This window comes from Verticillium alfalfae, genomic scaffold (assembly GCF_000150825.1).
Source record: "Verticillium alfalfae VaMs.102 supercont1.11 genomic scaffold, whole genome shotgun sequence".
Taxonomy (NCBI): Eukaryota; Fungi; Ascomycota; class Sordariomycetes; order Glomerellales; family Plectosphaerellaceae; genus Verticillium; species Verticillium alfalfae.
In genome coordinates, this window is record NW_003315028.1 from 1,230,924 (window position 1) to 1,243,252 (window position 12,329).

Consider the following 12,329-nt stretch of genomic DNA (forward strand, 5'->3'; position numbering starts at 1 on the left):
ATTCCCTCCGAGTACTCTGAAAGCACCATCAACGGCTCCTCGGGCTCCTCATCTGCTCACCATGCCTATCCGCAACGCACCTTCAGCGTTGCTACTTCATCGACCATGCCCATGTCAGAAAGGTCATATGCTGGACCCCAACGTCCCACGCATCCCTACGGCCTCTACACACAAACGACCGCGCCTGTTGACGCCCCACATGACTCGGACATCCCGGTGGGTTTTGGGAGGCCAGACAACTATCGAAGGCGTATCGGGCCCGACGGCGAGGAGATCGCCGACATGATTGGCCCCCTCGGGCATACCGAGGAGCTTCCGCCGTACAGCAGATATCCGGACGAGGCGTATGCGAGGAAAACTACGGCGAGCAACGAGCAAGAAACGGATGCCGACGCGGCACCTCAGCAACCAGTATTGAGTCCGCCCATCCCCGGAGCAGGAGGCATCGGGCTGGCAACACGGAACCCCGAGTTCGAATCAAGGGATGATCTTGACACACCACAATCGAGGCTTTCTACACGGAGTGTCACATCTGATTCTGTCAGTCAACACGAGATCAACACAGCCGCCCAGACCTTCAACGAAAAGGATGACCATCGCTGGCAGAAGAGAGCGAAGAAACGCATGTGGGGCGTTGTGCCGTACTGGGCTGTCTGCCTCGTAGCAGTCGCTCTCCTTGTCATGTGAGTCTCGCTTTGAAGCGGCACGAAACTCGTAGCGTGAACTAACCACCTCACAGGGGCATTATCCTTGGTGCGGTTATAGGCACTCTTTTCGCAAAAGAGGATTCCAACAAGCCGGGCCAGAAACCAGACGAGAGCGCCATACCAATCACATACACGACGCAAACACTGGACACGTTGCCCTTACCAACCAAGCCTGCTGACCTGCCCCCCCTCGACACGGGAACCTTCAGCTTGCCTCCACTGGTTTCCAGTCAGGCTCCTACTACATGTTTCAACGACACTACTCAGGCTCAGGCTTGGACTTGCAACATTCCTTTTACAATATACGCCATGGCTGTTTCTAAGCTGCCCAATGGCACACCTGTTTCAGACTACACCCTTCAGCTGACCCTCTCCAATGGCTCTAGTATTTCTGGCTTGTACAATTGGGGCACTCAACCACCGACGATTGATGATCCCATAATCATGAGACTTGTCAAGGATAACGACGCACCAGAACTGGGCCCCGCCTGGTTTGCTCAAGTTGCCTACAACAAGACTGTGATCATTGCGGAAGACAGGTTTCCTAACGTTGGGTCCATGTCAAGTAAGACGACAGTCAAGCGGAACTGGAGCTTGGAACCCCCCAAGGACCTTAAGGGCAAGGGCGTCATCGGTACCAATGCCGGGGACAGGCCATGGATTTGCACATGGCCCGGAACTCTGCTCGAGGTCTTCATCTATCCTTCTGAGAACAACAGTTTCAGCGGCTCGCCTACTCCGTCTACTTCGAACGACGCTACAACATCAACAGCACCCACGTCATCTACTAACGAGCAACCGGCCGGTGCGCCATATGGGCCTCCGACAACCACTACGAGAACGCCGAAACCGCCGGCGCCGCCCTACCCTAAAATTATGAAGATTGAAGAAAGTCGGATTTCCGATGACGACACCCGTGCTGCTGTCTGTCAACAGGTTGAGATATGCGATGACGGGTTTACCTCCGTGCCTGTGATTGGCGCCGATGGAGATCCAATCGAGGTCATCATTGTCGAAAACCAGCGACTCGTCGCGTACCACTTTGAGGAATCGAAGCGTTCGGTCAGAGACAAATCTCTGAGGCCAAGAAATAGTCAGCCTTATAGTCAGTTGAGCGAGTGTGGATGCATGTGGTGGTTCACATGAACTGGTTGAGCAGCGAACGTCGATGGTAGATTTCATGTGTTGAATGTAGCAAACATTGGGCGACAGGAGATATTAGTATCCTGACGTGGGAGCTGGCGTTCTGGTTGCTTGGAGTTTTGGCATTTCTTGTTTTGCCTGGGCTATACCCCATCAGCAGCCTGATTCTACGAGTCGAGCCTACTTTCACAGGCGTCGAGGTGATGCAAGGCCGGGTACGAAATTTATGTACCAGTAGGCTTGGAGGATGGCCACACAAATGAACATAGGCCGCATGGTCTGCAATGGTTATATCTGTCCTTGTCTTGTCTCTCCTATCCGGGACATATAGAGCGTTTTATCAATTACAGCGGCGGGGTTCCTTCAGGCTACGGACGACACCTGCGCACGCATAGATAGATCAATTGACCATGAGCTTAATTGGTTTAGGTCGTGAATATGCATCAAGAATGATCTGGTGCACCCTGAATATTGAGATTGGTGGCTTATGCCTCGGTTTCGTCTTTACCGTCCGACTCGCGACCACCGTAATCTGCGGCTAGAGTATCAAGGAAGTTATCAGCCATCTTCTTAGCCCTTCTGCCCTCAAGCTCTTTCCTCCTTTCCTCTATTTGCTGCCGCCTAGCCTGCTTCTTGTCATCCAGCGCTCGTCTCTTCTCTTCCGTTTGCTGTCTCTCCTTCTCCAGGTTTTCCATTTCGGCCATCCGTGTTTCCTCATCCCGGCTGAACTTGTAGAAGCCTGCTCCTTTCGTTCTGATCTCGCTGTCTGCATCGTAGTGTTTGGCTTCGGGTGGCGTCGGACTCCTGTCACGTTTGCGCGCCAGCGCGTCCATATTTTCTGCATCTTCGGGCACGAAGGCGAGCGTTTGTATCGTGTCACCGTAAATGATTTGAGTCGGGGCCTTGGGGCGAGCCGCCATGCCCTCCAGTGCCTCTGCGCCGAGAACACCACGCCGGCGCTGGCGCTCCAGTCGGTCGATCTCGGCCTTGGTACCGCGCCTCAATCGACCGAATTCATCCTCATATTCAACCAACTCATTGCCATCTGTATTATTCTCAGATGATTTCCCTTTGTCGCCTCCGCCGTCGTAATCGTCGTCGGACCCCGAGCTAGACTCGTCATCTTGCTCACGCTGTTCTTCCGCCTCAGCCCATTTGCGATCAAAGTCGACGAGTGGTGCGGCCTCGTTCTCCTTGGAGACATAGTCGCCGCGCTTCATGGCGGCGTAGAGCCGAGCCTTTTCTTCCATCTTGCGCCGCGTGCTGGCCAACGTCTGCGCCTCGTCCTGCCCAGGCGCATCCTTGAGGGACAGCTTATTGTCGCGCCTCGCCTCTCGGGACGCTCTGGACTTGAACACCGCGGCATCATTCGTGATCTTCGAGGGCCCTGGCCGTGACCGGGAGGCAGCGGACGTGGTAGATGTGGCGGAAACGTTGAGTAGCGAGGTCAGTTGTGCTGTGAAGTCTAGGGTGCTTGTCAAGGCCGCGTTGTTCTTTCGCCTTTTGGGCGCGGGCTGGCCGTAGAGGTTCGGGTTTTGGGGCATGGTTGGGGCAAAGCTATAGACAGTAGTGAAAGAAGTGTGCTCTATGCTGCGGTCAAGGAACGCTGGATCATGGGTTGGAGATGCATTTGCGAGAAGGGAATTTCGGTTTGATCGTTGGGTACCTCAGATAGCTATTGTAGATAAGCTGATAAGGATGCGCAGAGGGTTCAGGATGCGGATGGCGATCGAAGGCTGGGAAGGGGGGGAGGGGGGGGGGTTCCTGAATCCACCCCATCATTGTACTGTACACCCCCAAGCACTTTGTTGGATGACTGATGTCTGTTATTTCCCCACCGATCTTCATGGATCACTAGGAAACATGAGCGACATCACTACTTTATTGTCTCTTCCTGTGCCGAATCTTTTCTTTATACCATATCTCAAGGCCCGCCAACATGCTCGCCAGTCGATGAAGGCCTGACCAGGGACAAAAACGCTTGAATACTGCGCTGCCGAAACTCTGCTGTTGAAGAACAGTCTGTCACTGTTGGGGCAAGGCTTATAGCTCAAGGTTTACTGATAAAGACTGGTAACATTTGTCTCTTGCGCAGAGATGTACAAGAGCTCCCTTGGTTGCTGGTAGGCACAGCAGCAGCCTGAGTGTTCTCCTGCTGTATAATGTAAGACAGCAACAAAAGCATCACGTTTATTTCAATGGCCACCCTCGAATATCGTCCCATGTGAACTATGCGCATACCGCACGATGCTCGTCCGGTCTGTCAATTTCTGAATAGGTATCGCAAGGTCATTGAACCCGCACCAAGCATGGCGATTTCGTCGGTGTATTCGCGAGCCTCAAGTACTTATAGTGGTCTTTCCGTTGAACCCCTCACTTGCTCTCGCTGTTGAGGGACCCGACGCCTGCTTCCGTCCGAAACTTGCTGTAGAGCGACGTGCTTGTCTTGCTGACGGTTGTGAGGGCCCGCCTCGAGGACAGTTGCGCCGGGCCTATGCCGAGCGGCATTTTCGGTGAGTACAGGCGTCCGGCCACAGAGAAGGCGACTGAACCAGATGACAAGATCCAGAAGGACCAATATAACGGCTGGTAGTATGAAAAACAGACCCAGCGCGATCTTGTGGAAGAAAGTCAGCACCGCTGCTGAATCCGATGTTCGGGCGGGCGAATAGGAGAGCTACGTACGCAAGCACCAGAGATGTATCTGACTATTGTGGGATAGGTGGATAACATCATCGTAGAGTCCATAAACATCTGTATCCAGGACGAAGAGACTGGCTCCTGGTCTCGATTCTCCATTGTGATATCGCCAACTGCAAAGATGGGTTTTCCTTATGGATGTGCGAAAGTGGTTTTCGGGAGCAAAATATCGAATGTACACTGAAGTTGGAAGCAATGAACGTGGCCCCGGGGACTAGGTGGCTATCGTGGGCATTCAGATGATCCCGAATGCCTGGTGCTATCATGCCTCTCTGCAGAGAACTCGTGCCTTAGACTTGATGCTCATGGAGAAAATCAATGCTGAGGAAATCCATCCAGGCAATTCATGACATCAGGGGTCGCGACAGTCTGTTGGGGGACAGAAAATTTGCGCAGTTGAGTAATGCAAGTGATCCGCTTTGGTAGGCAGTAAGATGTTGTTAATGAGATGTAACTGATGTTGCATGCATTTCGTTCGATGACACTGAGTGATCACCCATACACGCGGGTGGCAGTGCTGGAAGGAGATGCTGGGGTGTCCATACGTGCATGGGGAAGATGGAAGGGGTCCATACGCACCGGCCGGCATACCTGGGAGGTGTCCGACAGGGGTGTGTGTGCTGTGCCCCGCCTTCTACTCACCTTGAACGCGAAAACTCCACCAAGCCTGCCCCACGATTAGGATTCGCATATGCTTCACAATCAGTCAAGCCACCTCTATTTCTATTCTCCTATCCACCTAGAGGAACTTCTATGCAACACCTGAGAATTCACGGAGACACAGAGGAGCCCGAAGCGCCTTCCTTTGAGAAACCATGGGCCGAACGAAAAGTCGAGCTGAGCAGCGCGATAGCTGGCGCAACACTCGTGATCAAGATGCTACCGACATGCCCAGAAAGAAGTTCTATCGGCAAAGAGCACACGCGAACCCCTTCTCCGACCACCGTTTGGCTTAGTACGCAGCAAATCTATTCTGAAATTGGCATCGCCTCGCTGACTTTGTTCTTCATAGCCCTCCAAGGCCAGACTGCATGGACTGGTCATCCTTTTACCCGGGCTTTGTTGCGAACAGAGACGATCAGACTACGCTATCAACCCCTGCGAGCGAAGCACTTCCCACAGTAAAACCTCTGACCCAGAGTGTCGAGGTTGTAGACATTGGGTGCGGGTTCGGCGGCTTACTTGTAGCACTTGCACCTTTGTTGCCCAATAAACTTATCCTTGGTCTGTACAAGTATAATGTCCTAGCCTGCCATGTCAGTACTAACCTTACCTCGGGACAGGTTTGGAAATACGAGCCCAAGTATCCGAATTTGTGCAGGAGCGCATACGAGCCCTGCGAGCCCAGAACGTCGACACAGCTTTATACCAAAATATCGCCTGTCTCAGGGCCAACACCATGAAATTTCTTCCCAACTTCTTCGCTAAAGGCCAATTATCTAAAATCTTCATCTGCTTCCCCGATCCGCATTTCAAGACCCGGAAACATAAGGCCAGAATCGTATCGCCAACGTTGAACTCGGAATACGCGTATGCACTTCGTCCAGGCGGTATAATTTACACGATCACGGATGTTGAAGCTTTACACCGATGGATGGTCGAGCATTTGGAAGCTCACCCTTCATTTATTAGATTGACAGCCGAGGACGAAGCTTCGGATGAGTGCGTCAAGGTCATGAAGTCCGAGACGGAGGAAGGCAAGAAGGTTGAGCGGAACAGCGGCCACAAATTTGTGGCTATATTCCGTAGACTGGAAGACCCCTCTTGGTGATGGCAAGTCAACAAAATCTCCATGAACAGTTTTCAATCTGATAAATCCGATCACGGGCTTGCCACAACCCGATGCTTGATGATTTGCAAGCAAGTCAAGCAGGTTGCACCGCGCCTGGGCGGGCTTCTTTACGCGACGGGCCAACTATGTGTACTAGGAACAGGCACCTCGCGAGGAGTAGGACACTGATCCGATTCCCCCTCGCTCGAGGCCTAGTAGTGTTTCTGACTTGAACCTGCCACAACGGGCATGCCTAGTCACATGGCTTGCTCACAGTCTATGGCTGCTTTAAAGGGAACAACATGCGTCTGAGTGCCAGTCTTGGCGAGCCATAGTGTCCCTGGTAGGGATAAGATGCTTTCTTCGGCTGTACGATAGAGCAATACGAAGTAAATCATTCGAGTCTCGGCTCAAATGAAACGTACATAAGCACGGCAGTCTGACCAAGTCACATCTGTCTGTTCAACTAGTTTGACGTTGAATGCAGCATTAAATTGCATGGTATAGTCCTCGAGTCGTTGACAGGGATGCACCTTATCTGCATCATGGGTCAGCCTCACCGCCTGCCAATCAGGGGCGCTTGTTGTGCGACAGCTCGCCCAAGTGTCCCGGGATTCCCAAAGCCCCCCCTCTACGACTCCTATGCGACATCAGATACGAATTCTAGCGACAGCATGATTATGACTGCAAGTCATGCCATGACATTCTTCATTATTTGGATTGCTGGATTATGGCTCTCTCAAAAAGAGACCTAATCCTCTCCGGCTTCGCATGCTTTGTCGGTTGGGGATACGTCGTTAGCTGGGCTCCCGCGCTACGATGGTCAGGTTACGCCTATTTCAGCGGCATTGCTTCGACCTTGTTCGCCATCCTTTTGGTCATTCTCCTTACTTCCAGGGGCTCACGAATCACTCTTAATCACCGGGCTCCCCGCCCGAATGGCGCCATCTTCCATGGACCGACGGCATGGGCAACTGATTGCGCTAGCCTACAAGTTCGACAATCGTATTCAAAGACGTCACTATACGCCAGCCTGCCGAACGTCTCCAGCGCCCTTGACGACCTCCTTGGACTTATTATGCGCGACTTCGTCTCTTCTTGGTACTTCCACATAAGCAAGAACCCCACCTTCTCAAACGAAGTTGATAAGGCCGTCCGTATCGCTCTCGGCAATCTTCGAAACCCGGCTGTTGGAGCTCGACCTCGCCGAAATAGTCACCAGCAGGCTTGTTCCCGTAATGACAATACACTTCAAAGATTTCTGCGATGCGGAACACTCGGTTCGAGGGAAGAAACTCAACCGCTCTGTTACGGAGTCTGAAGAGCTGGATCTTGCCATAGCGTCCAAGTATAGAGAGGGCAAGCTACATCCCGCAGCCTCTCTGTCTTTTCCCGATACGAAGCTTGTGCAGCAAGACTACTTGCGGAAGACTGTTGCCCGCATTCTTCCCAGTTTGTTGCCACCGAATCTACTCGCCAGCCGCGCCGTGTCCATCATAATCCGCGAAATTGTGGCCTGTGCTATCCTCTTCCCAGTGCTACAATTACTTGCGGAACCTGATACGTGGAATCAAATCATGGAGAACTACGGGAGGTCGATGCTCCAGGACCGCTCAACTGTGCGAAAATTGAGGGCAGCTCTGGACCAACATGCTTCCCCAGCACCTAAGCCGGGCAAAGCTGCGATCATACCCCGCCTTGCCCCTGGTGATAGCGAACGCAAGTTCGAAAAGTTTATCCGCGCAATCCGGAAAGTCAATAACCTCTCCGACGCTCGGCGCCTTCGAAGTGAAATTGCCAGCCTTTACAAGCGGGACTCGTCACAGGAGAACCAAGACCAGGTCTATCTTCGCCGTCTGGACATGGGAAAACGCCTGCTTGATCAAAAGGTACAGCTCCTTGCCGTCGGCGGAGATCACAAAGCTGCAGCGCCTGCTGCATCGATGAATATCCCGGCACCGAGAACATCCAAGTTGGAGAATGCAACGCTCGTTGATCTCTTGCGCGACTCGTCCGGGTTATCGTACTTCATGGAATTCATGGACAGGCCCCATGTATTGCCTCTGGTGCAGTTCTGGCTCGTAGTCGACGGCTTCCGGAACCCGTTAGAGGAAGAGGAAGCCAACGATGAGCAGATGCCGTCGCAGCTTCCCATGTGGAGCGACTCTGATCGACTTGACCTCGCTCAGATTGAGCAGGCATACATGGCCAATCCTCAACTGAACATATCGCAAGCTGCCAGGAGTGAGGTGCGAGCTTTCTTGAGTGCCGCAAAGCTCTACGCCGGAACAGTATTACAAGGCTAGACGAGCCATACTCGGGGCGCAGTCCGCTGTCTTGAGATAAAGGCAGGGGCCGGAATTTCCAAATTTCAAGAAATCAGATCTTTTTTACAAATGTTCTAGCTTCGGTGGAGGCTTCAGGAACGCAACTTCCTATTTCACATCCTTCCCACATGACATCATCTTACGAACCCTCAGTGGCCGGCCCAGCACACCCGCCGACACATAGAGCTTCGCAATCGTATCAAAACAAGCCCAAGTCTGCCACACGACCAACTCCTCGACTCGCGCATCTGCAGCCCAAGCGTGGCGGCTCTGTGACAGACTTGAGGTCCATGGAGAGCAGTGGCACTGGCATTGATCATCTTGCCAATTCACGGCATTCCCTAGACGAGGAGCCCTCCAATCGGCTATTCGACGACGAGGAACTCGATGTCGACGGCATGGAATCCCACCGCAGAGCTTAGATCAAGACATCGACCAACTTGTGCCAGACACAACTGTGGTGCAAGCTATGGAAGAAGCACTAAATAATATCATGGAGGACGGTGATCGACCCAAAACGGCCGAGGAATTCAGAGCTTCTCTATTCGGACCGGAGGAGATGCGGCCAGCTAGCCTCTTTTTCAGGCGATAACGGTTCGACACGGGGCTCGGTGGATGCTGTGAAAACTATGGCAGCCGCAAAAGATGGCGAAAGACCAAGTCTGTCGTCACTGGGCCTCGTCAGCGCTGCGTCGCGCATTGGCGTCTTCGTGGACGATGATCTATTTGGTGACGAGGACAGGTACATTCCTGAGGAGCAAGATGATCTGGCCGACGAACCACGAGCGGATGAAGATGATGAAGTACACGAGGCTGCTCCTGGCGACCTGGGCTTAGCAGAAGCCATCGCAGCATTGTCTAATGACATTGAGCGTCTAGCCGCCCAGGATGCCGTCGTTGATTCTCTTACTCGAAAAGCAGAACTGACAAACAACACAGCCGAGCTTCGCATTTTGAGAAAGTCTAAAGCGAGCTTGCAAAGAGAAATGCGACGCAAGGAACTCCAGAGGCAGCAGTACGTGGTGCAAGAAAGCGACAACAGCTTATACGGGCGATCTACAGTCAGGATAAAGTCTATCCAAGTGGGACGAGAAGATGATGGGAGGGAATTCGCCTTGTACGTGATCGAAGTGCAGAGAAACGCTGGCGAGAAGATGCCGGCAGCTACGTGGATGGTGACAAGACGGTACAGCGAGTTCCACGAGCTTCACCAGAAGCTTCGTTCAAGCGTACCATCTGTCAGAAACCTCGATTTCCCTCGGCGACGGGTCATGATGAAGTTCCAAAGCGAGTTCCTTCGTAAGCGGCGAGCTGCTCTGGAAGTCTATCTACGTGAACTGCTTCAGTTGCCAGAGGTATGCCGTAGCCGGGATTTGCGCGCATTCTTATCGCAAAGCACAATTGCCGAGGGCCAGGACCTCGTCGACCGAGAGTATCAGAGGGATATGATCACCCGTCTATATGACTCGGTAACGGACGGCATGGAAGATATTTTGGGTAACATCCCGGTCCTTGACCAGCTATCGGTGGCTGGGCAGAACCTCATCGCGGCGGCCACCAGCCAGCTCAACACCATGCCCTTGGGTGTAGCCGAGAACGGCATCAGCGCGGCCGAGGCTGAGGCTGAGCTGAACGCTTTTGAAAACAAGGAATTAGAGCCCTTCATCAAACCAATCTGCGATATCTTTCTGGAGGTATTCGAGCTAAACAGGGGCAACAACTGGCTTCGCGGCCGAGCTGTTGTTGTGGTGTTGCAGCAGCTCCTGGGAGGCACGATTGAAAGGAAGGTAAGAGACAACGTCAAGTCACTCGTTCAAGAGGAATCCATACTCCGTTATATCGGACTGGTGCGCGACAGCATGTGGCCCGACGGACAGGCACGAAAAGAGCGAAAGGCCAGAACTGCATCTGAGAAGAAGAAAAGTCGCACAGAGGCTAGCTTGATGCTTGCAACACTCGTTCCTGATGTTGCCGGCAGTGTCGTAGGGAGGGCGAACGCCCAGGCTGCAAGCAGACGGATATTCGCGACTCTCAATAATTCCAGGCTCAAGTATGCGCATCCTCACCCTTTTCCGAACTACTCAACTAATGACAGAACAGCGCTCATCTTGCCTTCACTCTGATGGACGAGTTTATAGATATATTGTTTGAGTGACACAATGTTTGGGGGAGGCAGGGTTGTGATCCGAGGCTTTGGAGGATGGGAATCATTGCATACATAAAAGATTGAGAATTTTACCCAGAGGCGTCTGGGTGCCAACTGCATTGGTAGCAGCCTTCAATTCATCGAATTGCATTATTCACAGGCCGGAAGACTGCTGGCTTCACAACACCCGTACTCATAAACCAAGCGACAAACTGAGGTCGTCCGTGATTGAAAGCGCGTGCAATGTCGAGGAGCTCTTACTCTAGCCAGCCGTTAAGTGCTCTGCGTGGCAGGGGGCTGGAGAGGCTTTGGAGGTAGGTACTTAGAGGTACTTCTATCCTACCGGTGGCTTGCACAGCCGCACGGCACAACGTCAGCCCGTGGAGACCGTTTACACCTTCTCCACCCTCCTTGGTGCACAACACCCCCTGCCACATTATGCTCAAGGCTTCCCCACCTGGACCTCTAGGCGAGCCATCGGAAGCTCCTCTGCAGCTACCTACTCCAGTGTGCTTGCATCCAGTTGACCACGATTTAGCCGCTCCGCCTTCTACACCTCCCAATTCCACATCTTTCCATCAGCAGAGGAGTTGCCGACACCAGGTCATCACGGCTAAGAACCTCACCGACGGCGCTGCCATCGAGACTCTTGCGCTGCTGTAGCTGCAGCCGTAGCCCAGCGCCAATCTTATCACTTCAACCCACTCGGACCTCAGCTTTTGATACCTCCATACTGCCAACCTCTTGTCTGACACGGAGGTTCCTGCGCGCCAACCTTGATCACTTGTTTTCTCCCGACAGTCCCTCATCGCCCACTCCTCCCATTGCGGTCGCATCCTTCTGCATTTCTGCATCATCACAGCAGTTCCTCCGAATTTCGACACGTCGAGCGAATTGATAAACCCTTCAAAGACAGGCGCAGCCTCTCCATCCCGGCTCCACTCCACGACAAGATGACCGAGGTTTCGTCCACCAGGCTCTACCTGGGCAACCTCCCGCGTAATGGTAAGAAGACTCCCAGAGATAATATTTAGTCATGAATGTCATGATTCATCAATAACTCTGCAGCAATGACTGACAGGCTGCTTGCGACTAGTTACCAAAGCTGAAGTTGAGGGACACTTTGCTACCCATGGTACCGGCGAAATAACTGAGATAAAACTCATGAATGGATTTGGCTTCATCGAGTACAAGGACGCCATGGATGCGCGTGATGTCGTTCCTGGTATGTTGACAAGAAAATGAAAATGGCTCTTCTACAGTATGATATCGTTGCTAACCTCACCACACAGCCTTCCGTAAGCCTAGAGCCTCGACCGTCAACCGTACCAACCAACGAACCAACGAACCATCTCGCTAACCAAATATCACCAGACGGATCTGACTTCATGGGCGAACGTCTGACCGTTCAATTCGCTCGCGGCACCCGGCACCGCGATGGCGGCGCCGCTCCTGGTGGGTTCAACAACAATAACAACACGCACAACGAGCGGGCTGCACCCCGACCACGTCGTACCCAGCACCGGATGCAGATT

The 12,329-nt window shown here is 52.9% G+C and overlaps 7 protein-coding genes across 7 annotated transcripts in view; 5 read left to right on the plus strand and 2 right to left on the minus strand.

Moving 5' to 3' along the window:
• Positions 1–105: 105 nt before the first annotated feature.
• Positions 106–1,853, plus strand: VDBG_08201 (conserved hypothetical protein; the record flags this gene model as incomplete). The annotated part of the gene is made up of 2 exons (XM_003001896.1): positions 106–683; positions 740–1,853. 2 exons carry the CDS (start codon positions 106–108, stop codon positions 1,851–1,853), a joined length of 1,692 nt encoding a protein of 563 aa, XP_003001942.1.
• A 482-nt stretch (positions 1,854–2,335) lies between these two features.
• On the minus strand, positions 2,336–3,394 carry VDBG_08202 (conserved hypothetical protein; the record flags this gene model as incomplete). The annotated part of the gene is made up of 1 exon (XM_003001897.1): positions 2,336–3,394. One exon carries the CDS (start codon positions 3,392–3,394, stop codon positions 2,336–2,338), a length of 1,059 nt encoding a protein of 352 aa, XP_003001943.1.
• A 685-nt stretch (positions 3,395–4,079) lies between these two features.
• Positions 4,080–5,038, minus strand: VDBG_08203 (hypothetical protein; the record flags this gene model as incomplete). The annotated part of the gene is made up of 2 exons (XM_003001898.1): positions 4,080–4,467; positions 4,536–5,038. 2 exons carry the CDS (start codon positions 4,647–4,649, stop codon positions 4,198–4,200), a joined length of 384 nt encoding a protein of 127 aa, XP_003001944.1.
• A 210-nt stretch (positions 5,039–5,248) lies between these two features.
• On the plus strand, positions 5,249–6,321 carry VDBG_08204 (tRNA (guanine-N(7)-)-methyltransferase; the record flags this gene model as incomplete). Its single annotated transcript, XM_003001899.1, has 3 exons — positions 5,249–5,505; positions 5,563–5,774; positions 5,834–6,321. The coding sequence occupies 3 exons, from the start codon at positions 5,366–5,368 to the stop codon at positions 6,319–6,321; spliced, it is 840 nt and encodes a 279-aa protein (XP_003001945.1).
• Positions 6,322–7,051: 730 nt separating this feature from the next.
• Positions 7,052–8,708, plus strand: VDBG_08205 (intermediate filament protein; the record flags this gene model as incomplete). The annotated part of the gene is made up of 2 exons (XM_003001900.1): positions 7,052–7,422; positions 7,472–8,708. 2 exons carry the CDS (start codon positions 7,052–7,054, stop codon positions 8,625–8,627), a joined length of 1,527 nt encoding a protein of 508 aa, XP_003001946.1.
• A 445-nt stretch (positions 8,709–9,153) lies between these two features.
• VDBG_08206 (intermediate filament protein) lies at positions 9,154–10,898 on the plus strand (the record flags this gene model as incomplete). The annotated part of the gene is made up of 2 exons (XM_003001901.1): positions 9,154–10,698; positions 10,749–10,898. The coding sequence occupies 2 exons, from the start codon at positions 9,278–9,280 to the stop codon at positions 10,801–10,803; spliced, it is 1,476 nt and encodes a 491-aa protein (XP_003001947.1).
• Positions 10,899–11,747: 849 nt separating this feature from the next.
• The window catches only part of VDBG_08207 (pre-mRNA splicing factor), a gene marked incomplete at both ends in the record, with an annotated part of 1,672 nt that continues 1,090 nt past the window's right edge, over positions 11,748–12,329 (plus strand). Inside the window, 4 exons of the mRNA XM_003001902.1 lie at positions 11,748–11,799; positions 11,876–12,019; positions 12,087–12,092; positions 12,169–12,249. Coding sequence (XP_003001948.1) covers positions 11,748–11,799; positions 11,876–12,019; positions 12,087–12,092; positions 12,169–12,249 — 283 coding nt within the window. The remainder of the gene's footprint in view (positions 11,800–11,875; positions 12,020–12,086; positions 12,093–12,168; positions 12,250–12,329) is intronic.